At 51.5% G+C, this 22,524-nt stretch overlaps 12 protein-coding genes across 12 annotated transcripts; 5 read left to right on the forward strand and 7 right to left on the reverse strand.

Annotated features, from left to right (window-relative positions):
- The first annotated feature begins 98 nt into the window (after positions 1 to 98).
- Positions 99 to 482, forward strand: M438DRAFT_155390 (uncharacterized protein). Its single transcript, XM_029899003.1, has one exon. It carries the CDS (start codon positions 164 to 166, stop codon positions 413 to 415), a length of 252 nt encoding a protein of 83 aa, XP_029755070.1. The 5' UTR covers positions 99 to 163; the 3' UTR covers positions 416 to 482.
- Positions 482 to 2,528, reverse strand: M438DRAFT_155376 (uncharacterized protein). Its single transcript, XM_029899002.1, has 2 exons — positions 2,425 to 2,528; positions 482 to 2,360 (listed from the first exon to the last, which is right to left on the reverse strand). Exon 2 carries the CDS (start codon positions 2,349 to 2,351, stop codon positions 549 to 551), a length of 1,803 nt encoding a protein of 600 aa, XP_029755071.1. The 5' UTR covers positions 2,352 to 2,360; positions 2,425 to 2,528; the 3' UTR covers positions 482 to 548.
- A 192-nt stretch (positions 2,529 to 2,720) lies between these two features.
- Positions 2,721 to 3,862, reverse strand: M438DRAFT_155542 (uncharacterized protein). Its single transcript, XM_029899004.1, has one exon. It carries the CDS (start codon positions 3,644 to 3,646, stop codon positions 3,005 to 3,007), a length of 642 nt encoding a protein of 213 aa, XP_029755072.1. The 5' UTR covers positions 3,647 to 3,862; the 3' UTR covers positions 2,721 to 3,004.
- A 216-nt stretch (positions 3,863 to 4,078) lies between these two features.
- On the reverse strand, positions 4,079 to 5,351 carry M438DRAFT_340211 (adenine-N(1)--methyltransferas-like protein; the record flags this gene model as incomplete). The annotated part of the gene is made up of 2 exons (XM_029904296.1): positions 4,079 to 5,002; positions 5,055 to 5,351. The coding sequence occupies 2 exons, from the start codon at positions 5,349 to 5,351 to the stop codon at positions 4,079 to 4,081; spliced, it is 1,221 nt and encodes a 406-aa protein (XP_029755073.1).
- A 258-nt stretch (positions 5,352 to 5,609) lies between these two features.
- On the forward strand, positions 5,610 to 7,817 carry M438DRAFT_350079 (Metallo-dependent phosphatase). Its single transcript, XM_029906546.1, has 2 exons — positions 5,610 to 5,672; positions 5,731 to 7,817. Exons 1-2 carry the CDS (start codon positions 5,658 to 5,660, stop codon positions 7,402 to 7,404), a joined length of 1,689 nt encoding a protein of 562 aa, XP_029755074.1. The 5' UTR covers positions 5,610 to 5,657; the 3' UTR covers positions 7,405 to 7,817.
- A 1,188-nt stretch (positions 7,818 to 9,005) lies between these two features.
- On the forward strand, positions 9,006 to 11,238 carry M438DRAFT_155623 (uncharacterized protein). The gene is made up of 3 exons (XM_029899005.1): positions 9,006 to 9,047; positions 9,284 to 10,178; positions 10,232 to 11,238. Exons 2-3 carry the CDS (start codon positions 9,364 to 9,366, stop codon positions 11,202 to 11,204), a joined length of 1,788 nt encoding a protein of 595 aa, XP_029755075.1. The 5' UTR covers positions 9,006 to 9,047; positions 9,284 to 9,363; the 3' UTR covers positions 11,205 to 11,238.
- A 681-nt stretch (positions 11,239 to 11,919) lies between these two features.
- Positions 11,920 to 13,006, reverse strand: M438DRAFT_340214 (alpha/beta-hydrolase; the record flags this gene model as incomplete). Its single annotated transcript, XM_029904297.1, has 3 exons — positions 11,920 to 12,020; positions 12,098 to 12,717; positions 12,798 to 13,006. The coding sequence occupies 3 exons, from the start codon at positions 13,004 to 13,006 to the stop codon at positions 11,920 to 11,922; spliced, it is 930 nt and encodes a 309-aa protein (XP_029755076.1).
- Positions 13,007 to 13,889: 883 nt separating this feature from the next.
- Positions 13,890 to 14,935, forward strand: M438DRAFT_409877 (ClpP/crotonase). The gene is made up of 2 exons (XM_029910047.1): positions 13,890 to 14,175; positions 14,272 to 14,935. Exons 1-2 carry the CDS (start codon positions 13,982 to 13,984, stop codon positions 14,894 to 14,896), a joined length of 819 nt encoding a protein of 272 aa, XP_029755077.1. The 5' UTR covers positions 13,890 to 13,981; the 3' UTR covers positions 14,897 to 14,935.
- On the reverse strand, positions 14,896 to 16,095 carry M438DRAFT_307136 (uncharacterized protein). The gene is made up of 2 exons (XM_029902287.1): positions 15,526 to 16,095; positions 14,896 to 15,468 (listed from the first exon to the last, which is right to left on the reverse strand). The coding sequence occupies exons 1-2, from the start codon at positions 16,034 to 16,036 to the stop codon at positions 15,077 to 15,079; spliced, it is 903 nt and encodes a 300-aa protein (XP_029755078.1). The 5' UTR covers positions 16,037 to 16,095; the 3' UTR covers positions 14,896 to 15,076.
- Positions 16,096 to 16,364: 269 nt separating this feature from the next.
- Positions 16,365 to 17,772, forward strand: M438DRAFT_155648 (putative esterase/lipase). Its single transcript, XM_029899006.1, has one exon. The coding sequence runs from the start codon at positions 16,614 to 16,616 to the stop codon at positions 17,523 to 17,525; it is 912 nt and encodes a 303-aa protein (XP_029755079.1). The 5' UTR covers positions 16,365 to 16,613; the 3' UTR covers positions 17,526 to 17,772.
- A 248-nt stretch (positions 17,773 to 18,020) lies between these two features.
- On the reverse strand, positions 18,021 to 19,040 carry M438DRAFT_378554 (uncharacterized protein; the record flags this gene model as incomplete). The annotated part of the gene is made up of 1 exon (XM_029908828.1): positions 18,021 to 19,040. The coding sequence occupies one exon, from the start codon at positions 19,038 to 19,040 to the stop codon at positions 18,021 to 18,023; it is 1,020 nt and encodes a 339-aa protein (XP_029755080.1).
- An 843-nt stretch (positions 19,041 to 19,883) lies between these two features.
- M438DRAFT_307144 (mitochondrial carrier protein) lies at positions 19,884 to 21,275 on the reverse strand. Its single transcript, XM_029902288.1, has 4 exons — positions 21,063 to 21,275; positions 20,682 to 21,009; positions 20,451 to 20,628; positions 19,884 to 20,395 (listed from the first exon to the last, which is right to left on the reverse strand). The coding sequence occupies exons 1-4, from the start codon at positions 21,139 to 21,141 to the stop codon at positions 20,060 to 20,062; spliced, it is 921 nt and encodes a 306-aa protein (XP_029755081.1). The 5' UTR covers positions 21,142 to 21,275; the 3' UTR covers positions 19,884 to 20,059.
- Between the last annotated feature and the right edge of the window lie 1,249 nt (positions 21,276 to 22,524).

The following is a 22,524-nucleotide window of genomic DNA, read 5'->3' on the forward strand; positions in this document are numbered from 1 at the left end:
CGGGTCAGTTGTCTATTATAAAAAAGTAGATAGTCGTTGTTTACATCTCCTAATATCATCATAAACATTACACTGAATATCTCTGTTGACTCTTGTCCTCTTTGCTTGTGACTGCTCTCTTGTGACTTCTCTCTTGTGACTGCTTTCTCATAGCTGTTCTCTTATGGTTGTTCTCTCGTGCCTACTCTCAAATAACTTCTTCCCTCCCTGGAGCGCGGTCGCTGGTTCTCATAGTCTTTGTTCGTCCTCGAGCTCCCGCTGCTCCCGTCTAAAACATAGTGTATCGACGGTAACGAGGTTCAAACACAGCCATGTCGTCACCTGCATCAATCACCCTCCTTCATATTCCTTATCTTCACCACCACCCATCACATTATCCAACACCTCCCCATCACATACTGCGACTTGCACCTAAGCCACAAACACATCACCCCAAACCCACGCACTCTCCAAACGAAAAAGGTCACGGAAAGAAAAAGTGAAAAAGAAAAGGTTCTCATAAGACAGTATATATTACAAACATCACCCAAACACAAATTGTTTCAGCATCAAACATCAGAAACCGTGACTTTTCTGACCCTCTGCCCGATAAAAACGATCATGACTGCAAACAACAATATCGCGTTAAACCCAGCGAGCATATAAAACGGCGCTCCCGTGCTGCGTTTGTCGAAGAGGATTCCACCCAGCTTGGTGAGGAGGAGGATACCTATGCCGCCGGCTAGTGAATATACACCTGCAATGGTTCCTTTAAGTTGCGCTCTGTCGATCTGTTGAGGAGAAGGAGGAGAGGTTTCAGGGACGGGGGAGAGGAGTGGTGCGGTTTCCGTGGCAGTTTGTGCTTCTGCTTCCTCGGGGCCAGGTTCGTGGGTTTCGGGCACGGTGTGAGGTTCATTGGGAGGTGTGGTTGGTGGTGAAGGGGTAGAGGCTTGGATGCCTTTGGCCAGAATTCCCAACGAACACACGATGGCGGAGATCTGACTGAAGCCGAGAAGGATGACTGCTAGAATTGCACCTTTGCCATCTGCGCTTCCGTGGAAGGGGTCGGGGTTATCTAGCATGCCGAAAGAAATACAGCCGATTATACCAGTGATGGCGCCGAAAGCGAGAGGTAAGTAGGAGAGTTGACCCTTTTCGGCCATGTAACCGTTGAAGTAGCCGAATAGAGGGGCAGCGAGAAGGGCGGTAAGTTGAGAAAAACCTGTTAGCATGGAGGCGAGAGTATAGGCGCGCTTGCAACTCGACTTGACGTCCTCAGAAGGGTCGTCTGTACAAAGGCCTTCGCGGATAAAGTAGGCGTTGACAAAGAGGGGGATGAAGAGGGATATGCCGACCGAGGATGCTCTGGCGACGAAGCCACCGAGATAGCCCAGAGCAATTCGGGAGTCGGTGAAGCCGAGAAGAATGGCTGATCGGACGAGTTGGTAATACGAGGGAGTAGGGTAAGAGTTCGTGGAGTCGTGAGTCTCATCGTCGGTACTTCTTCCAGTGTAGAAGAGTTTATGGAAGCCCTTGTCTTCTTCGCCAGGCAGTCCGCGCAGGGTCAGTGCCACTAGTATGGCAACCACGATGGAGACGGTTCCAACGGTGTAGAAGCTATCTTTGACGGCGTCCGCTTGAGCGACGCCCTTTCCTGAGAACTTGACAGGCAGGGGTAGAAATATGCCTACCGCGACCAAGGCACCAATTCCAGTAAACATGCCTACATAGCCAGCAAGCTGACTGAGATCTGATTTCTTTGGCATGGCAGGGTCTGTCGCAAATCGACGCTTCGTCGAACGGCGTCTGAGGTTAGGGGGCCTCTGGACATATCGTGCCGGAGTGATTGTAACCTCACTGCTGATGCTGAAAGCACCCGAGTGGCGGGCACTAGGATTGGTAGGTGTCGCGATGCCTTCTCCATAGGTCTGAGTACCTTCCGCAGTAGTTGTCTGCTTCCTCTCAGCAGTCATGGTAGGTAGGATAGCAGTAACCATGGTCGAGCAAGCAGCACCTCCGATACTGAAGCCCATTCTCCCAAGCAGCAATTGCGGGTATACGTTGTGACTCTGCACCAGCAGCATAAGACTGACGCCAATGATGAGGTATCCAGTAACAGCCACATTCCTGACTCCTATCTTATCACTCAGCAGTCCCCAGAGGGGACACGCGACCAAAGCGACAAGCTCATCGGCAAAGCCCAGTGTACCGACTACATCTCCAACACCATGCTTGCGCCCGACGACGTCCGTGACGACAAACGAGATTGATGCATTGAGGAAGACCAGGAAAGATATCGAGAAGAGTGCTACACCGAGCAAGTAGGCCGCAGCTTGCAGCTTGGTCGCCGTGAGAGTGGGGAAGGTGCGCATCGCGAGAGGCTGTTCAGTCGACACTTTCTCAGTATGGGCGCACACGAGTTCATCTATCCATACGGCTGCTTACACGACGGAGGTTATAATGGTGGTCTTAGATTGTAGTACAGTTTACATGCGAAGCGAGTCCGACAGCTCATCCAAGCGGCTGCATGGTTCTGCGACGGGTGTCGTTGCAGCTTGAACATGCCATGTTGACGATGTGATGATGATGACGACGACAGCCATAATGATGTGGCTGGTGCCTGAGCCCGTGCGGTCAAAAGATCATGATCTTGACGTTTGGAACGGGCGACATGTAAAGAACGAATTCTACAACTTCATCTCCTGTCACACATGGTATATTTCACCAGAATACTATAGACTTTCAGGTAGTAGCAATGATTGATTTTCTTTCTGCCTAGTGGGGTAGCTGCTAATCCACAGTACGATTCTTGTAAAACAGAAAAAAGAAATAATTCAAGCACAGGCTTGACCGTTGCTCACTTGAAGCCGCCCTTCACGCTTCACTTCTTGCCAGCGACGACACAATAAAAGATGTGAGCACACCACAGGACTTTCCGATGTACATGAACTCCCCTTTGCTCCCATCACTCCCATCACTCCCATCACTTCGTCGCTCCACGCTTCCTGAGGCCGAACAAAGATTTCTAACCTTTGCTGGATCTGGTTTTCGTGGGAGTCATTGGTGTCTTGGGTGTGGGTGGGCCAGGTTGAGAGAGTCGTGTCCAAAGTTCGGCACGACTCATGCTGAAGGTGCCTTCTGTCGGAAGTGACGAGTGAAGGTTGTTTGGGGTGTAAACTTGAAGGTTCTGAAGGCTTGCTTGGATGGAATTTTGGCTGTAAACCGATTGGCTGCGTGGAGTGATGGGACGCTCTTCCAGAGATTGTGAGTCTTCTTGTACGTCCACTTCTTGTGCCTCCTCAATTGCACTTGAAGCTAGTGCGCGACGGCGAATCTCTAGACGTTGCACCTCTTTGTAGAAACAGTTGCAGGGGCATTTTGTGTCTCTGGGTGCGGCTACGCAATGCTCTCGACAACGGCACGCAGCATGGCATACGCAGTAGACGCCGATAGAGTCATCGGTACCCTCCAGCAAGGCCAGCGTGCGGTCGACCATAAGGTGGGAGTGGAATTGATCTTCGGGGTCGGGGTCTTCTGATGGCGGCGCAGGACAGGCGCGCTGAGGTGTAGGTTGTTGGAACTTGGATGGACAGGATGTTCGCTGCGGAGCCTCCTGCCAGCGGAAGGGTGGTCTGACATAGAACTCTGCGCTTTTGGTTTCTGACATTTTGTGGTCTTTGACTTGTGGATAGAAAGATAGGGAGGAGATGACTTTGGGAATATATGAAAGGCTGTGAGAGTTCCTTCAGGGCAAACTCGCCGCTAGCGCCGTTTAGACCATTTCATCCGATTGGCTTAGAAGTGATGGCCCCAGACGTATTGGTCCATATAGCGACCTCTGCTTGGCGACCGCTCGAGTCATGCGAGAGCTCGAGCGACGATAAGGTCACAAACCTGGCCACTATCCGTCAAGGGACCTGGCTGCGACACCGGCTACAAGCTGACCCTGAGCAGATGGCGGCGTTGAAGCATTGATTGAGATACAACATGGGAAAACATGAATGTATTCGTATGGCCGATCGTAGACTTGTGGCCGTTTTCGAGCTGACCAGAATCAGGCGCTTGTGCACGGTCTGTTGATGTATGCCCAGGAACATGCTCATGGGCGGGCAGAATTGTTCATCTTCCGGAAGACACCCAGGAATCCACCACCGATGATTCTTTCTCCAACCTTGGGTCTGCAAACGAAAGTCCAGTTTGGTTCCTCAGGTTTTGCTTCCGTGAGAGTCTGCGCGGGATCCCTAGTGATGTTCTGGTCCTGCTTCTCCGGCTCTTCAGATCCAGAAGACTGTACACAATCAGAGCTTTCTTCCCCGGATTGAACCTTAGGTGCAGCACGAGGTTTCACAGCTCGCAAGTCCCATGGTTTGCCGCCGCTCGTTCCATTGTTTCCGAGCTCCAAAGTTTGATCCAGGAACAATGGAATGTCCTGTTGCTTGATCTTCTGTACGCAGTCTACGATCTGGGTGATAGAAGGGTTGAAGATGATGAGTGTTCCATCATTCTTGAGAGCCGATGCCACAGCTGAGAGATGGTCGTGGGTGGCTGGTAGGTCCAAGAAGGCGTGCGTCAGGAAAGGTTGGTCTGAGTTGCGGCGTTCGTGCTCAGATTTGATCCATCCGCTGGCATCTCCAACATGAAAGTCGACGTTATCGGCATAAAGCCCATGACGGAAGCCAGCGACAACCTTGGCCGCATGTTTGGAATACTTTGGCGAGATGTCAATGGTATGGATAACGGCCTTTCGGGAGGCTTTCCAAGCAGTCAAAGCATCATCGCTCTCTGTCTGCCCACTACCGCTGCTGTCTTCGGTGGCGGGTTCGCCTCCTACACTGTCTGGTGCTGGCGACGGCAACGGCTTAGGTTTCTGAGAGTTGGCGGCATGGATGGCTCTACTCAAGTGTAGAGTCAGAGCTCCGTGGCCGGTACCAGCTTCCAGGATCTCTAGCTTCCCGGCCTCGTGGGCAGCGGAGGGGTGAAGATCCAGAAGGCTCACAATGAGATTGGCGTCGGCTGGATAGATCTGGATACAATCAGTGCTGCGTACAGAGAAGGCACACTAAGGAGATACTCACAGGAGTTACAAGTCTTCTAGTCAAGCTCACATACTCGGCAAGGGTGACATTGTGGACTCTGTAATCGTGGCCGGCAGAAGAGGTGACCAGATCTCTAGGACTCTTGCCAATAATGTCGGAGTGTGAGATGTCTCCTTTATGAGTTGATATTCTGTTGGCTGGATTGAGGGGTTTTGTCAAGATGAAGTTGTCTTGATTTAGCTTTTGACGAAGTAGGACAATGTCACGCTCTACAAAAGTGGCTAGAGTCCTGCGTTGGCCACAAATTTGGCGTAGGGGGGCTGCAGTCAGACGCATAGTGCTCTAGGACTGGACAATGACACAATGCTCAACACGAAGACTAAGCAATTGTGTTATGTTTATGTCACAGATTGATTTATGGTTGATGAGACATTGCATAGAGCAAACATCGGAGGCTTCAGTAACAGAGAAGATTTGCTTTGTACGGATACGAGAATACGGGAAAATAGAGTGTGTCGATCATCCGCGGGTGGACAGTGTGGGGAAAGGAAGCTGTCAGTTGATGCCAAAGTTGCTTCTTCCAAGATGAACAGCATTGCACAGTAGTCCTTGTGCGGTCGCAATGCCTGGAAGCCGCCAGTCATGACCCGTCGCATTGTCGGTGATGTCCCGAGGTGCACAGATGGAAACAAACGAAGACTGACAGGCGTCGCAGGTCCGCACCATCAGCCAGCTCGGCGCCCTGCTGGTCACGGCGCTGCTCTTTGTCTTCCTCGTCGACACGCGCTACCGCCTGCTCCCGCAGTCCATCCATACCGCAAACTTCCTGCACCATCCCGGCTTGGTCGTCACCGACGTCACCCTGACCACCTGCTCGTCCATCAACCCCTTATCGTCATGTCGTCTCGACCCCACGCTGTGGCATCGCATTGAGAAGGACCTATATCTGCATAGTGGCTGGATCTCCTCGGCCTACCTCCATGTGCAACGCAAGAAGGAGGAAGAACTCACCGATGATGACAAGGTCGTCGTTGGTCTGCGCATCGGCCGTCTGGACCCTGGCGTGGGCGAGAAGGGCCAGCAGCAGGAGCGCTGGGAATCTCGTCCTGCCAACATCTGGCTTTTGAGGAGCAGCAAGAAGAAGGAGTCTGACAGCAACAGAGCCGTCACTGCCGTTGACGTCTTGTTCGGCGCCGATGCCGTAGACCCACGCCCCGGCTGGTCTGTCACACAAACTCCCTTACTCCTCGATGCTTCTTCCCGCATCCAAGCCGCTCGTATAACCATTCGTCACGGTCCTCTCAAGGCCGATAAAAAAGACGTCGTTCCGAGGATCCGTAAAGATGGCAAGTTCAAAATTCTGCAGCTCAGTGACCTCCATCTGAGTACTGGCACTGGCGCCTGCAGAGATGCCATTGATGCAAACGGTGACATCAAAGGAAACTGCGAAGCCGATCCTCGCACTCTCGAGTTTGTTGAGCGAATTCTTGATGAAGAGGCCCCTGATCTGGTAGTGCTGGGCGGTGACCAGGTCAATGGTGACACTGCTCCGGACGCCCAGAGCGCCATCTTCAAGTTTGCCGACCTACTCATCTCACGTTCAATACCGTACGCCGCCATCTTCGGCAATCATGATGACGAAGGACCAAAGGCCTCTCGTCTTTCTCGCGAGGCTCAAATGTCTCTGCTTTCTACTTTGCCTTACTCTCTGTCCAAGCCTGGCCCAGAGAACATTGACGGAGTGGGCAACTATTATGTCGAGGTTTTAGCCCAGGCGCCTTCTCAAAACTCCGCCATCACTTTATACTTCCTCGACTCACATAGTTATAGTCCTGATGAGGCGACGTACAGGGGCTACGATTGGGTCAAGCCCAACCAGATACAATGGTTCACCGAGACTGCGCAGGGTCTCAAGGCACAGCATGCCAAATACACTCATATACATCTCGACATGGCTTTTGTTCATATACCTTTGCCAGAGTTTGCCATGCAAGGCAATGTCGTCGCGGGTGGTGCATGGCGAGAGCCAAGTACTGCACCAGGATTCAACTCTGGCTTCTACAAAGCACTCAAGGACCAAGGCGTCGTTTCTGTAGGCTGTGGCCACGATCATGTCAACGACTATTGCGCTCTCACTCCTCAATCCAAGGACGCCGCCAAGAGTGAAAACGTCGGCCCATGGATGTGCTACGCAGGCGGCAGTGGCTTTGGCGGTTACGCCGGATACGGAGGCTTCCATCGGCGAGTCAGAGTCTGGGATGTCGACATGAACTCTGGGAGGATAGTAACCTGGAAGAGGGTCGAATGCTGTGGTGACGATCTCAAAAAGCGCATTGACGAACTGTTAATCGTTGACGGCGGCCGTGTTGTCGTCCCACAAGACTCGTGATCGCCCATTTTCAAGGCCTTTTGAGGATTCAGAGCCAACACTCCATCTACTCTTTGGAGCGAAAGAGAGCATCGCGATCTACCATACTCCCAGCGACCGGAGACCATTCACGGTTGACACCCGTCGCGGGATTGTCAATGCTCTCCCGTACCTTCTGACGACAGCGGCTGTTGCTGCCGGCACTGGAGTCTGGGGACGGGTTGCTGGAACCCCGTCAAATGGAGTTCTCATGACCAAATTTTGTGTTATTATTGGTAATGTCTGGTCTGATTGCGGATAGTGCTGGGGAAGCACTGTTTCTTTTTATCCGGCCAACGGTGCCATGCTATGAGCAGCGTAGGAGTCGAGCAACCTACGCTGGGTTGTATACACGCAAAGATCAAGTCACAGCTTCAAAGCGTATGCTCATGTCAAATCTCAATTGTGTCAAAGTTGTTGTTGCAACGGTGACTATGCTTTGAAGCATGTGGTAAACTCGTTGCCGGAGACCCAGATGCACCATCAAACGTGGGAACCCCACAACACACCCACACGAGAACCAATCCTCCGGAGAAGGGCCACGGAAAAATTCGTGGGTAAAATGTTAGCCTCGGGGTATTTACTGTCGAGTCTGGTCAAAAACGGGCCTTCTTCGCGAGGGCAAAGAGTCGACGAAGGGTACAAATGGTCGTGTGCCCCCAGACCTGAGCATTTGGGCTCCAAAGCCCCAAAGCGACTTGCACAAGATGAAAGCCTGCGAAAACACCAACAGCCAACAGCCGAACGGACAACCCCTTCCACCGGACAACTGTGGATCTAGCAGCACAAGGCAGAAGCACTGTTCAGGATGAGCGGATTTGTTGGCGAAGTCCAACCAAGTCACGACAAGGCGGTTCTCAGTCAGCCCATTCGCTGCCCAGATCGGACAAGGGCAACATCCTGCTGAACCACGCCTTCGCGATTTGGCAAACACATTCAACTTGTTGGGCCACCAACAGCGGCGATGGGGATCGTTCTGCTGTCGCCTTCTGACGGCTTAGGGCCTGGTGCCCACGCAACGGACCTCCCTATTTTCAGATCACTTCACCGAACGCACCCAACGGGTCAACAACAAATGTCTCGGGCCGACTCGTTACTTGGCAGAGCGAAATTTGTGGCTTCATCAGCCTTACGGCCGGCGGGAATACCGATCATGGACTTGGGACGAATTTTTGACCACAGGCGTGTCGGCTCAGATGCACCGAAGAAAAGAGTTTTTGTTCTGCTTCTTCTTTACAGCTTCGATGCGTCAGCCAAACCCCCATGGTGCAACGGCCGGCAACATTCTGCTTTCCGTGGAGGTTTTGATTGGCGTGAAAGTCTTGCATCGCTGACGAGCGTCCGTGCGTGGCTGCAGACGAACCTTGCGACTCTGCAAGGTTCAAGATGCGATTCTCAACACACGCCATCACCGGGTCCGGCAGAGAGTCTCATGTGTGTCATTTTTGGCGTTTCACCCTTGCCGACAGGGTGCACGTAAACGTTCGTCGCATGCGGCGTGCACGCTATGTGCGGAGTTTGGTCATGTAGGTCTTCGTATGCGCGAATACTTTCACGCCATGTGCACGCAGTATATCACCCCAGATCGCTTGTAGGTTTTATTGGCACTGGCAATACTTGGATTGGTAAGTGGTCTTTCGTAGTTCCGTTTATTGGGACATTTGCTCTACTTGGAGAAAGTGGGACTCTAGGCTTTGACGGCGTCGACGCTACTCGCGGCAACGGTTCCCGCTTCTCAACTCAACTTTGCGCCGCCGACCGATCGCAAGAGCTCGTTGTTAGATATTATTGACTCAGCTCTCTTCGTGTCTAAACGTTTCGTTTTCTCTTCTAATTTTCTCTACCTATTCTTGCCATTCAGCCTCCTGCCTAAACACCTACACCACTTCGTCACCAACCAACGGGCCTACTTTCATCACATTTTATATTTGGCGAGGTTTGATGCCATTGATGATGCCTGACTCGACCGGTCCCGCCACGTCTACTGTCAAGCGCGCATGCGATTGTTGCCACAAGAGAAAGGTCAAATGCATTGGTGATGGTACTCGACCTTGCAAGAACTGCACGGCAGCTGGCCTGACCTGCACATACAATGCCATTCCACAAAAGAAGGGTCCCAAGGGTAGCAGAGCAAAGGTCATCTCTGAGCTCCGCGAAACACAAAGGCAGTCGCAATTGGCAGCTCGTGCTAGACATGGTTTGGGATTCGAGGCTTCACAATACGCCAATGCCTTCTCAAGGACACCGGACTTGCTTTCCATGGAGCTCATCACGTCATGTGTCGATTACTTCTTCGCAAACATGTACCCAACGCAGCCCATCTTACACCGCCAGAAGGTTGGCGAGACGATAGGAAAGATGGAGAACTCGGTTGAAGCCTACTGTCTGGTCGTCTCTCTCTGCTCGTACATGCTCATCCAACCAAACACCAAGCTCCCAGCTGGCATCGTACCGGACGCCGAGGCACCGAATGCCCATCTCAACTTGGGTATGACACTCTTGGATGAAGCCATTCGTGTTCGCAAGGGATACGACTACATTGAGAGCCCTGGGATCTGGTCCGTCATTACATCGTTCTTCTTCTTCGGCGCACATTTCTGTTTGGACAAGCACAACACCGCATGGTTCCACCTTCGCGAGGCAACAACGTTAGCTCAGATCATGGGCATGCAAGACGAGAACCACTACAGCCAAGGCGATCTTATTGAGAGCTCGAGACGCAGAAGGCTGTACTGGCTTCTGTTCATTACCGAAAGGTGAGTTGGTCGATCAACAGGGTATGAAATCAGCACTAACGCGACGATGCCAGAGCATATGCCATCCAACGCCACCGCCCCCTGACCCTGCACGCCACCATCAACCTCCCTACTCTCAACGACGATCCGGCAGAAACAGTCGAGCTCAGTGGGTTCATCCACCTCGTCACACTCTTCAAGCCCTTCGACGACACATTCGTTGGACTCTGGAACAAGGCTCGTGTTGGTTGCTCGACCGAGTGGCTAGCAAGATTGCAAAACCAGCTTTCAGAAGCACTCCCGGCATACCTCCACAGCACCGAAAGCCAGGCTGTCGATTTGAGAACATCTCAACAATGGCTCCGAACAATGGTGTGGCAGCTGTCCATCAGTCACGGATATCTGTCATCAGCCGCCGCAGACAGTGCCATGAGCTTCAAGTACCCCATTGAAATTTCAAGAGACTTGATTGCGGCAACAAGTGGCTTCTCCCAAGCTGCCATGGAAGTTCACGGCATTGGGCTTGTCGAGAAGCTCTTCGATGTCGCATGCACCTTGACCGATGTCATGTCTTGCGTACCTTTCGAGCAACACACCTTCGAATACGGTCCTCGCGATTACCTCAACCAGTTCCTCTCCCTCATATCGACTCTTCGTGGTGGCCAACAACGCTACCTGCCCTTGCTCCTTTCCAAGATCAACGATACCCTACCTCAGATGCCCACACCAGGCTTCAGCATGGTCCAGATGCCTGGCGGTCGCGGTAGAATTGATGAGATTTACGACAGCAGCAACCCTGCTAGCGGTGACTCGACACCCTTCGGAGGCAGCCCACCACCTCAACCCGTTGGCCCTCAGCTTTTCCAATCAGCCTACCCCGACGACTTCAAGCTTCCTGGACCTACAAGCAACGGTTTCCCTATGATGACATCTGCACCAACATACTCTGGAATGCAAACGCCGGCACAATTGCAGGCTGCATACCAAAACTCTCGCAACGCATACTCTGGTCTAGGAGGCCAGTCTGGATTCGATCACAACCCCTGAGCTTGGGGATTACCGAATGGAGACATTGTTAGCAGACGAGTGCTAAACTTGGAGATCATAATTCACATCACAGCGGTGTGCGCGTCTTCGTCTCGTACGACACAGAGCAAGACCAAAACAATCTGCGACAGTTTGGAGCAAGCCCTTGAGTCGAGAGCTGGTCTTGACTCGTGTCCGCAATAGACGGGCAGAAGGCCGAGATTTCATGTCTCAGCGCAAACGGTCTGACTCGCGGAAATTCGCGAGCTTCGAGGCCATGCATTTGGATTTTCTATTTTTTTTTCCTCGCTGCGCATAAACGGTTCGATATGACTGCATTCACACATAGAAATGGTTGGGAACATTATAGAAACGGAAACATTGGCGTTTTCTTGCAATTTTTCGGACACAATACGAAAAAAGGGAACAAAGAAAAAACAAGATGAATTTTGCTGCGAATGATACCCCAATGCAATTACTACTACCGAAAGATATTATATATATATATAGACTTGTCTGCTCATAAACAGAAACACACTCTTCTCTCTTATTCGAGATCCTCTCGTCTCTACTCTCTCAAACAGTGACTTTCTGCTCTTGAACAGCATCCTTCTGCTCTTGAACGACATCCTTCTGCTGTTGGACAGTGATTATGTCCAGACAATATTCCCCTCCAAACATATCCCATCCGTATATTGGCATTACACGTAGTCGTATAGTCGGTCGATGTGCATCATCAAAGCTTCGACTTTTGATCTTCAGGTCCCAGCCTTGACAGGATCCATTCAGAGACATGATTGGCGAACATGAGCTTGTCGTCACCCGGTTCAGCATGCACTATCAATCACCCGTCAGCATCTCATCCATCCCAGACACAAGTTCTCGAAAACAGAAGGAGGAAATCAGCGACTTACTGTTATGATACCAACCATCGTACGTCCTCAACTCTTTATCACTCAACTCACTCTTCTCCACATACGCCTTTGTAGCAGCAAAATCATTAACGTGATCGCCAGTTCCATGCAAAGCCAATAATCTTATCTTGCCCCCTTCTCCCGCTGAATCTCTGGGCATCACTTTGAAGCTCTCGAGTTGTATTCCTCTGTCCAACATTCCCGCCAACCCTTCCAAAGTGCCGGTGTCATGACACAATTCATCTTGCTCCCACAGCTTATTCTGCTCTGGATCTCTGCTCAACCATTTCGGCTCTAGTTTCTGCACCAGTTGGAATTTAGGGAGTACGCGACCAGCGAGACGGCCCGCGAGGACTGTAGCGCGGAAAGGGCGGGTGGAAGGGTGGAGAGCGATGAGGGGAGCGCTGGAGATGAAGCCGCGGATTTGGGAGAGGATTTCCGAGGGACCCGTGGAGGCGTAGTGGAGGATTTCGGCGCCGCCCATGCTGTGGCCCATGACGAAGAGGGGGACGGGGGTGGGGAGGAGGGTGTGGAGCATGCTGGTTATGTCGGCGAGGACGCGGGTGGTGGGACCTGTGAGACCGCGGTCGTGTTTCTTGGTGACTGAGCGACCCCATCCTCTGGATGATTGAAGTGTCAGCTAGATGAAGAGAAGAAGGGAGGTGAATGATGGGAGTAAGGTCAGGGGTAGAGATCATACCTCTGATCAAAGGCGTATACATCAATACCCTGGTTGGCGAGATGCTCGAAGAACACCGGGTAGTTGTTGCAGTGATCACTGAAGCCATGTACAAACAGCATGCGTGCCTTGGCTGCATCCCCCGACACCTTCCACGTTTTGGTATACAACTCGACGCCGTCGTCCGTCTTGTGCGTCCCCTCGAATGTCGTGAATCTTGCCGTTGCCATTTGGGAATATTGATATCGATATACTCGTACAAAAGATATGAATGATGATGGGGGTTTATATCCACGGCTTCTTGGAAGCCTCATGAGCCCTTGCATTTCAGAAGTCGGTTGCGCTGGTTGCTGACGTAGCTTGGGGGGACTCGGAGCTCCTCGGCTTCTTTCTTTTCCTAATCGCAAGCTCTGCTGTTTTTGGGGTGGCTTTTGTCACATGCTTTGGGGTGTTCTTGTCCCTTGATTCTTGTCAGATTATTTGACAGCAATTCGTGTTACTCATTTCTGCATTTTGGTTAGCAGGTTGCTGCTACCACGTAGCGTGCTGTCTTTGCGGTTTCGTCATAGCAATCCAGCTTTAGATGCTTTTTCTGGTTCGTCAGCACCCTCACCCTGTCACCGCACTCTTACAGGATTTGTATACTCCACGAGAGCATGGTAGGTCAAAGAGTCACTGGCGACAACTACCGAGAGTGTATCTTCATCATGGGGTTGAGTCTGGGCTATCAAAAAGTGAATTGAGCTCCAAAATCACAAACATTGAGTTCTGGAATGCAGACGACCTTGATATCCTGCTTTTGACAGCGACAAATCCACTTTCAAGATGGCATTTACCTTGCAACTACATGAGCATACTTTCCGCGTCTCAGTTGTCTCGGAAGTCGCTATATAATAGAAGCCTACTCTTGCTGCCTTTACCCTTTCCTGGTATTCTCCAGGACTCGAGCAACACCAACATGACAAGCATCAGGGTTTCGGCAGTACCTCTCCGAACCCCAGTGGAGGACCCTTCGAACTACGTGCCGCAACGAACCTCGGTACCCCACACTCCCAAAGGTTTCAACGTCTTCAACCCAGAATTGCCTAGGTAAAGCAATCCAGCTCCATAACCACGATATCTCTTCTCCAGGCCCCTCTCCAATCTTACCACACAAATCACCACTGGTCAGTGGGAAGTGTAAGCACAAGCAAAAGCATCAAATCATGTCTACAGTCGAACAAGAAGTCACACTCGAGACTCGCGGTCACACCGCAATCATCTCCCTCAACCTTCCCAAGAAACTCAATGCACTGAATGGAGACCACTACTTCCGCCTCGCCAAATTGATGAAGGAAGTCGCCGCCCGCGACGACATTTTCATCACAATCTTGACGGGAAAAGGACGTTACTTTTCCGCGTAAGTCTTTTCCCTTCCTTCCCTCCCAGCCAGCCGCATTCTTTTTTTTTTTTGGCATTTGCATAGCATGAAAATCAGGAACTAACAACATCACAGCGGTGCAGATGTCTCTATTTCAAAATCACCTCCACAAGGCACGGATATCCAACGTCACTACCTCCAAGGCTTCGTGGCCCAAAATCTACACATAACACACGCCTTCTACACCCACCCCAAAATCCTCATCGCCGCTTTGAACGGCCCCGCGGTAGGACTATCAGCAGCGTTGACCGGGTTCGCCGATTTCGTATACGCGGCTCCTCACACGTTCATCCTGACTCCATTCAGCAGTTTGGGATTGGTGGCGGAGGGAGGTTCCAGCAGGGCTTTTGTGTCGAGGTTGGGCATTTCAAAGGCCAATGAGGCTTTGATTATGAGTAAGAGGATCACCTGTGAGGAATTGGTTAGTGTGGGTTATGTTAATGGGGTTATGGATGTCAAGCCCGGTGAGGATGACAAGTTTTTGGAATTGGTGTTGAGGGAGGTTGATGATAGGTTGGGCAAGCACTTGATCCCGGAGAGTCTTTTGGGTATCAAGAAGTTGATTAGGAGACCCGAGAGGGATTTGCTGGATGCTCAGGGTGTAGCTGAGGTGTTTGGTGGGTTGGATAGATTCGTTAGCGGTGTGCCTCAGGAGCAGTTTAGAAAGATTGCTTCAGGTGAGAAGAAGCACAAGCTGTAGATTGGCTTTGATACACGAAAGACTTGTTACACCACACATCCCATTCGATGAAATAAACGTGAGCAGAAGTATCTGTAGATCGAATGAATAACGACACTATATCGAGATCGCTTAGGTGCTCGCAAGGACTAACTCAGGGGGTATCGACAGAAAACAGATAATGCATCGCTCGACAATTGATCATCTCCTCTTTGCATTCCAGTCAATGAAGAGACCGACATCCTTGATGATAGCACTAGGAATGCCCATCTTCTGAGCCCACATTGGCAGATTACCCTTTGCATCAGAAGCGGTTGCCATCTGCCACTTGACATCGAAGTTCTCAACCATGGCGCAACGCTCAATACTGACATACTGGCCGAGGGTGACAGGCTTCTTCTTCTCAGAATTGTCACCTGCCTGCTTGTTCTTGTGCGTTGAATACAGTGCCTTGTCGAGCTTGGTGATATCCACAGGAATTTGGACAACCAGGAAAGACGGATGATCAGTGCCAGCAGAGCGTGCCGTGACAACAAGCACCGGGAAGGCGCGGTTGTCCAGCGGAGGTGGAATATGGTGAGCCATCTCGAAGACTACGAAGTGACTGGAGTTAGCTACTTTCGTTTTGCACAGGAAAGACCAAGACTTACTGCTCATGCCAACCTTCTCCCAGTTACCGACCTTTGCTTGCTTCTCGGCCAATTTCGAATCCCAAGACAGAACCTTGTGTGCGTCGAAGACATCCGGCGTGTACTGTGATTCATGCAAACTGTGGTCATCAAGAAGACCGGCTTCGAATTCGTTCCAATTTGCAGTTCCAGGCTCCTTCTTGTTTTCGTGAAGACTTGTACGTGCGAACCATGCCTCATCCTGTGCATTGGGACCGAGGTGCTGAGCAGATATCTCATGAGCCAGTAGTTGGATGGTAGCCTTTGCCGGAGGAGAAGTCTTTGATCGTTCCTTGATGGCAAAGTTCTGAGGCAGGTAATCTGTCATGAAAGTCGAGGCTTCATTCAAGACATCGGTAATGAAGGTCTCTAGAGGCGGCAATGCTGAAGCAGCAAGTTGAATCGATTCAAGGTCGGGATGGGCGGGGAGTTGTGAGGGGTTGAGAGCGCGGAGGCGCACCAACTTGCCGTACGATTGACCACCGGTACTCATGATTATCGATGTAGTTTAGAGTCAAATAGATAGAAATAGGTGTGGTATGTGATTGAGTTGTGTTCTCGAACAGTTCTGGATGGAGTCCAGGTGGAAAGCCGATCAACAAAACACAAAACGTCATATCGTCATCGTGACCATCCCCATCATCCCTTCCCTATCCAGGTTTCTTGAGGATACACAATCTCGTGAGTAAGTCCTACCGGTTGACACATCACGGCGACCTACATATCATGATTCATTCGTTATGCGGATCCTTGACCATGTTGACATATCAAGCCTTTGAACCCTGACACAAATCATTCTTGGTGCCAAGTGGGGCGGGTTCGTCTCCGCGCGCGCAAGTTTCAAGTCGCTTCTCCCGATCGAGCCATCTCGCTCGCCCGTCGGCCGGCTTGTCCTCATCTATCGTCCGCGCCTCTCTTCATGATCATTTCTGATACGGCGGCAGTTGGAGGTGCCATCTCGGCGCCGACGGCTTCCGGGCCAGGGCAAGTAACTCGACATCTCCTGTCTTGAAAAATGCGAGTTGTTTTCCTTCTGCCTCCAACATCGCATCATCAACAACATCATCATCATGTGGCTCGCCCTGAAGAACCTCTTCAGGTATCTTCGCTTAAAGGCGTTGGTCAGCTTTGCCCGTTTTCAAGTCTGGAGAGGTGGCATGCCAAAGGCCTCACCCGACTCCATCCTGCAGATTCCATCAAGGACCGGCCGTAGCATCAAAGCACACTACTACAAGTCAACCTCATTCACACCTGGCATCCCATCACCACTTCTGATCAACTTCCACGGTAGCGGTTTCGTCTTCCCTCTCCATGGCTCCGACGACTTCTTCTGCCGTAAGGTCACGACTTCAACACCTTACTCGGTCTTGGATATCCAATACAGTCTTGCACCCGAATACCCCTGGCCAGCCTGCCACAATGATGCAGAAGATGTCGTAAACTGGGCTCTCAAACAACCTGACGTCTACTCAACCTCTCAAATCGCAATCTCTGGTTTCAGCGCTGGTGCAAATATGGCATGTGTGGCAGCCGCATCTACTTTCCCAAAGGATACTTTCAACACATTGCTGGCCTTTTATCCACCCACAGACCTCTCCATGGACCCAGAAGAGAAGGTGGCTCCAGAGGACGATGGCAGAGGTGGTGGTATAACTGCCCAGATGGCACGTCTGTTCGACGCCTCGTATCTGCGATTCGATCCCGACAAGGCCGACCCTCGTGTTTCGCCTGCTCTTGGACCCGTAGAAAACTACCCTGAGAACTCCTTGTTCATTACCTGCGGGCGTGATTCACTATGTCTGGAGACCGAGCGTCTGGCCAAGCGTGTCGAGAAAAAGCATGGAGAGGGCGTGGTGCTCAGGCGCATGGACAAGTGCGGACATGCATGGGATAAGAGAGCAGCCCCTGGTTCTTACCAAGAATCTAAGCGTGATGAGACATACGGATTGGCGATTGACATGTTGATGAAGACAAAGCAATGATCCACGAACAAGACTCCGGTGTTAGGGGAAAGGTGGAACATGATATAGAGGGTAATTAACGGTTTGTATCTCATTTGCACATCTTGCAATTTCGTCTGCCTTGTCTTTTCCGCTTCGTGTTGACAACAAAAAGAAACTAATTACAGTGCGATGAGAGTCTAAAAGACTCTGCAGTGTGCCCGGAGAAACAGGCAGTAAACAAAGAAAACAGAAAGGGGTATCTTTTGGGAAGCGCGCCGGCCATGCAACATGCATCATTAACTCGTGAAGAAGCGAACACCAGAAGAAAACAAAATCAGAAAAATCGACCAACAAAACAACAAAGAACAAAGCCTGATGACGGGAGGATGCAGACGTCAATACCATGCAAGGTACGCAACGCAATGCAACACAACAGAAAAATCAGAATTGAGAATGACGCAAATAAAGAACCCTGACCGACTGGGCCAGGTGCTGTGACTGGGGTATGATGTCTGTCGGCTGCAACATTGTCGTTCAAGGGATGACGGTATCGGGTCCCGACTCACTCTTCATGGCGCTGATCTGACTCTCCCATCTGTCAATCTTGTCGACAAAGTCTTGGTTGAGCGACATGGCGGTGCAAGCGTCCAACAGAGCCATGGCGTCGTGGTAGTGAGCGCGGTCGCCAGGCTTGGAGATGTCCTTGTTGCGATTGTAGAAGTGGAAGAGAGCACGACGCTTGCCGTACGCATCCAAAGACCAGTAGCCAGGCATAGCGACATCGGCTTTGGCATTGACGAGCTCAAGTGGGGCCACACGGTGCTTGCGGTAGAAGGTGAGGGTCGAACGAAGACTCTCAAAGGCCTCCTTGATGGCGTCTCGGATCTCCTTCTCCTTACGGGTGTAGTAGTCATTACCCTGGACAGCCGGAGTACTTCTAGTACGGCGGTGCTGCTGGGTGTTGGGGTTGAGGGCTGCCGATGCATTGGTCGACATAAGATCCTGAAGGGCCGCGCACTGGGCGTTCAGGTCGTTAATGCGGCGAACAAAGCGGTCCATCTTCAGGTCAATCTCACGCAAGTCGTAGCGCAAGCTCTTAGCTGCACGGTCGGCGTGGTAGATGTACCACTGGACAATGTCCTCTTCCGAAGCAGTGGGTTGATTGACCAAGTTGGCCGAAGAGGAGTCCGTAGTGGCCATGGCAGGAGTGGTGTGGACGACTGACATGTTTCTGAATGGGGACGAGGCTGTGTTCGAGAGACCAACCGAGTTTCTGTTGATGGGAATCATCGAGGTGGTTTGCGTGTTGGGCTTTTCGACAGCGGGAGAAGATGTAGTCACAGTGTTGGTGTCATGGTTCGAAGAGATGGAAAGGTCCATTATGGCCGAGACAGGGGCGCTGATGGTAGTCATGGTGGAAGAGCTGTGGTCTTTGATGACGATCTTGGGAACTTTGGGCTGCTCGTACTGGTGTTTGACTTCGCTAGGCTTGGGCGGCATGAAGGACCAATCCGAGATTTCGACAGTTGGAGTGTCGGGAGGAGTAGGTGGCATGAATTCGGGGCTCGATTCGAGAGCACTGTCTCCAGGCGTTGCTGGCTGAACGATGGGCGTAGAGGGGACCTTCAGAGCGGGCTCGCTGGTAGCACGCGGTAGGCGAGAGTAAGTGTGGCTGCGCAGGGTAGATGAGATTTCGCTGAGGAAGTCGGCGTTGTTCTTGATGAATTTCTCGTGATTGTCGAGGATGCCGACCAGGCGCTTGACGAAGCTTGATCTGTTTAGTTGTTTATCGATACATTAATGTGCGACCGAACTTACCCATCGTGGAAATCATCGCTACAAGCCGGGGTGCTGTTGGCGCGGCGATGTTGTTGTGAGTTCTTGGGTGCGCCCAGTCCATCGTCGCTGCGATGAGCTGAACGGGAGCGCGACATTGTGATGAAATGCTGGTGGCGCCTGTGATTCTTTGGTCGATAAACAATCCGGGGTCGACCTGACCGTGCCTGCCGAACCTGCGGAGGATGAACGTTATGTGTCAAGGAAACGACTATCCGCAACGGCGCAAAGTGTCAGGGCGGCGGTGTGTGCGTGCAACAACGAAAGCGTTTTGGTGGGAGAAACAAAGGCGACGTCAAGCTTGTAGATATGTGCGAGGCTGGAAACCCGCGCTTGCAGCAGGGCGTTAATCACGTTCTGCCTTGTAGATTGCTCGATTAATTGATTGGGTGCGTTTTTAGCGATTTGCTGGTGCTTTGTCTTTACCGATGCTGTGGTCGCCGTCACCACGCGCCGGGACTACCGAAAGTTTCGAGCGCCTGTCGCTCCCGTGCGGCCACTCCCGAGCCATTGTTGTTCAAGGAGTTTCCTGGAAATAAATCATGAAGAAGAGGTAGAGAAGAGGTATCATTTCCATCATGCGCCGTCCTTTTTCTATGTTACAATTCAAAGCATTTGGCTGGCCGTTACAAAATTCCCATAAATACACCCGATCGCACTGCCCCTGCAGCCGATGCAGCTATTAAAAGATCGCTCTCCGCTTTGCATAAACCCTCACATCATGGCAACCAAATCGTCTAGAGCATCTTGTTGAAGGCGGGGATAAGAGTCTGAGCCAGCCAGAAACTGAAAACGAGCTTGGGGCCGGTCATGAGGAGCTTGGGAGTAAGACCCTTGAAGAAGGAAGTCATGCCCTCGTGTTTGGCCATGTTGGAGATGATACGGAAACCAGACTCCTTGGCCTCGAAGTTGCGGTTCTGGATACGGGTCTTGACGACATCGAGAGGAGCAGAGACGACGAGAGATGCAGAGGCACCAGCAATGGATGCGACGAAGTTCTGGAACCAGGTGGCACTGTTGTAGTCGGAGAGCTTGTAAAAGTATTCCTTGGCAGCAGCGCTACCACCGAAAAGCTGTGTTGTGTGTCAGTTGATCGCTCTCTGCAAGAAAGTGTTGGGGTATACGCACAGCGAAAGAACCGGGAGCGTTACGGGCGGCAGTCCAGCCCCAACCTCTGTAAAGACCGAAGCCTTCGTCTGCGATAATTTTGAAGAGACCACGGCCACGGAAAGCCTCAGGGTTCGTTTGACGCTTGATCTTGAGGACGTCGAGAGGGAGGATGACGATTTCACCGATACCGATCAAACTGTGTCATGTTAGTCAAACGCCTGGCTCGTCAAGTGGTCGGCCGAGTCTTACCTGCCAGCAGTGGCGTGCATAATGGCCTTGCCGTTACCCTTGCCGAAAGTACCGTCGAAGAAGTCGCCGTGGTTCTTGGCCAGGTAGTCACGCATGAAGGGCTGACCACCGTACTTGTAGACGCGCTGCATGACCTTGTAGGCAGCGGCATAGCCGAGACCAGGGAAGAGGGAGAAGAAACGAGTGCCGAGAGGAGCAGTGGCCTTGTCCTTGAAGATGACGGAGCTGAACTGAGCGACATTGGCAATCTTGCCCTGGTTGCTCATGAGACGTTTGGCGATGGTGTCGACGGGGTGGAAGACGGCGAGCTCGGCGATGCCAGCGGAACCTGTCGTATGTCAATCGCGGATTCCTATTTCATGCCCACGAGTGTTTGCGCACCAGCACCGAGGATTCTGGCCGTGGTAGACTCCTTCTTGTAGTCCTTGGAGGCATCTTTGGGGGAGGGAATGTTGACCATTGTGACGTCTGCGTATGAGCGAATGGACTAGGAGAAAGAATGTAACGGGTGAACGAAATCGAACAAGGAGCAGCTACGACCGAAGACAAGACGAGAGAGAAGGAAAAGGCACACGCGATATGGTGGATTCCCCGAACGCTGAGTTGCTCATCCCCGAGCTCGCTGCTGCACTTTTTTACTGGGCCCGCCACGGATTCACGGGGTCCGTGCTGCACCTTTCTCCGGTCAATCGCACCTTCTCTTATCCAAATCTTTGACTCCGTCGCGCGCCTTGAATCGGCTTATCAGTTGTTGACCGTGTCAGAAAACGCCCTTTGGAAATGCTCAATTCGCATTCAGGAATACCAAGCGTAAAACATCTCATCGTCAATCTAAGCTGTGTCGCAAGTTATCAGACTTGCAACACTCGATCTCTTTGACGTCGCCGCACAAGACGTTAGCCCTCTCCAATGTCTACTATGGAAAGGTCGAAACGATCAAAGGCTTTGTTCGCCTTTGCAATGACTTCGAAATATCATGAGGGCAAGTATACAAACGGACCAAAGACGAGCACTTTCAAGAAATTTGACTAGGGTGGTATAAAACTTTGTAGCAGCTTCAGACCGCCATCTATGAGTCCGCTTTATGAGTCTTCGCTTGTGAGCACAATGCAATCCAACACGCTGCTCGAACCTTCGAGTTCACAAAATCCAAATCTTGAGAAAGCAGATAAAGAAAGAGAAAGGCTCTAGAGCACTTCTGCAAAATGCCAAATCTGACCACACAGCGCAGGACTGTTATCACCGAGCAGACCGTCCTGCTCATGTCGACGCCATGCAAGACGGACGCTCAGAAGCATTCCTTCCGAGCGGATATATCAATTGATTATGTTGACCCCAAACATCCAGCTCGGGTTATTCAACATTATAAGAGCGAGCCTGCAGAGCTCAAGCTCGTACTTCCTGGCTCATATCGCAACTTTTGCGCCGAATGTCTGTTCAAAACTAAAGTCGGATTCGGTCTTTTGAGGCACCGCGAAGTCTCGGTTCAGTACATCCTCGAGGTGACCGAAGCAAAAAGTTCACAGACGCAGTCCAGCCAAACACTCGAGATCACCAGGGACAACTGGGTTGAGGCTCAGTGCTACCTCCTTAGCGAACATCCATGCAGATTCAAGCTTACGGCTCGGACCAGTAGAAAACCGTGGTCGCTAGCCTATGATCCCTACACCAAACTTCCTCTCATACCAGGAGCATTTCCAGCTCAACCTCGCGGAAGCTTCAGGCCGAGTCACTATTGTCAGAATTCAACATTACCAAAGTACAGTCGTGCACTGGATGCGGCGAGAAACCAGAAATTTGGACCTCTCCTGCCAAACCAAGCAAGAAGACCCGGCGATCTTGA

This window comes from Aureobasidium pullulans (genome assembly GCF_000721785.1).
Source record: "Aureobasidium pullulans EXF-150 unplaced genomic scaffold scaffold_39, whole genome shotgun sequence".
NCBI lineage: Eukaryota > Fungi > Ascomycota > Dothideomycetes > Dothideales > Saccotheciaceae > Aureobasidium > Aureobasidium pullulans.

Coding starts and splice junctions, on each gene's coding strand:
- M438DRAFT_155390 (XM_029899003.1), top strand. CDS start 164: ATGGTTGTTCTCTCGTGCCTACTCTCAAATAACTTCTTCCCTCCCTGG.
- M438DRAFT_155376 (XM_029899002.1), bottom strand. CDS start 2,351: ATGCGCACCTTCCCCACTCTCACGGCGACCAAGCTGCAAGCTGCGGCC.
- M438DRAFT_155542 (XM_029899004.1), bottom strand. CDS start 3,646: ATGTCAGAAACCAAAAGCGCAGAGTTCTATGTCAGACCACCCTTCCGC.
- M438DRAFT_155623 (XM_029899005.1), top strand. CDS start 9,364: ATGCCATTGATGATGCCTGACTCGACCGGTCCCGCCACGTCTACTGTC. Junction 10,179..10,231: donor CTTCTGTTCATTACCGAAAG/GTGAGTTGGTCG, acceptor CGACGATGCCAG/AGCATATGCCATCCAACGCC.
- M438DRAFT_409877 (XM_029910047.1), top strand. CDS start 13,982: ATGTCTACAGTCGAACAAGAAGTCACACTCGAGACTCGCGGTCACACC. Junction 14,176..14,271: donor AAAGGACGTTACTTTTCCGC/GTAAGTCTTTTC, acceptor ACAACATCACAG/CGGTGCAGATGTCTCTATTT.
- M438DRAFT_307136 (XM_029902287.1), bottom strand. CDS start 16,036: ATGAGTACCGGTGGTCAATCGTACGGCAAGTTGGTGCGCCTCCGCGCT. Junction 15,469..15,525: donor GGAGAAGGTTGGCATGAGCA/GTAAGTCTTGGT, acceptor GTCACTTCGTAG/TCTTCGAGATGGCTCACCAT.
- M438DRAFT_155648 (XM_029899006.1), top strand. CDS start 16,614: ATGTGGCTCGCCCTGAAGAACCTCTTCAGGTATCTTCGCTTAAAGGCG.
- M438DRAFT_307144 (XM_029902288.1), bottom strand. CDS start 21,141: ATGGTCAACATTCCCTCCCCCAAAGATGCCTCCAAGGACTACAAGAAG. Junction 21,010..21,062: donor GGCCAGAATCCTCGGTGCTG/GTGCGCAAACAC, acceptor GACATACGACAG/GTTCCGCTGGCATCGCCGAG. Junction 20,396..20,450: donor ACGCTCCCGGTTCTTTCGCT/GTGCGTATACCC, acceptor CACACAACACAG/CTTTTCGGTGGTAGCGCTGC.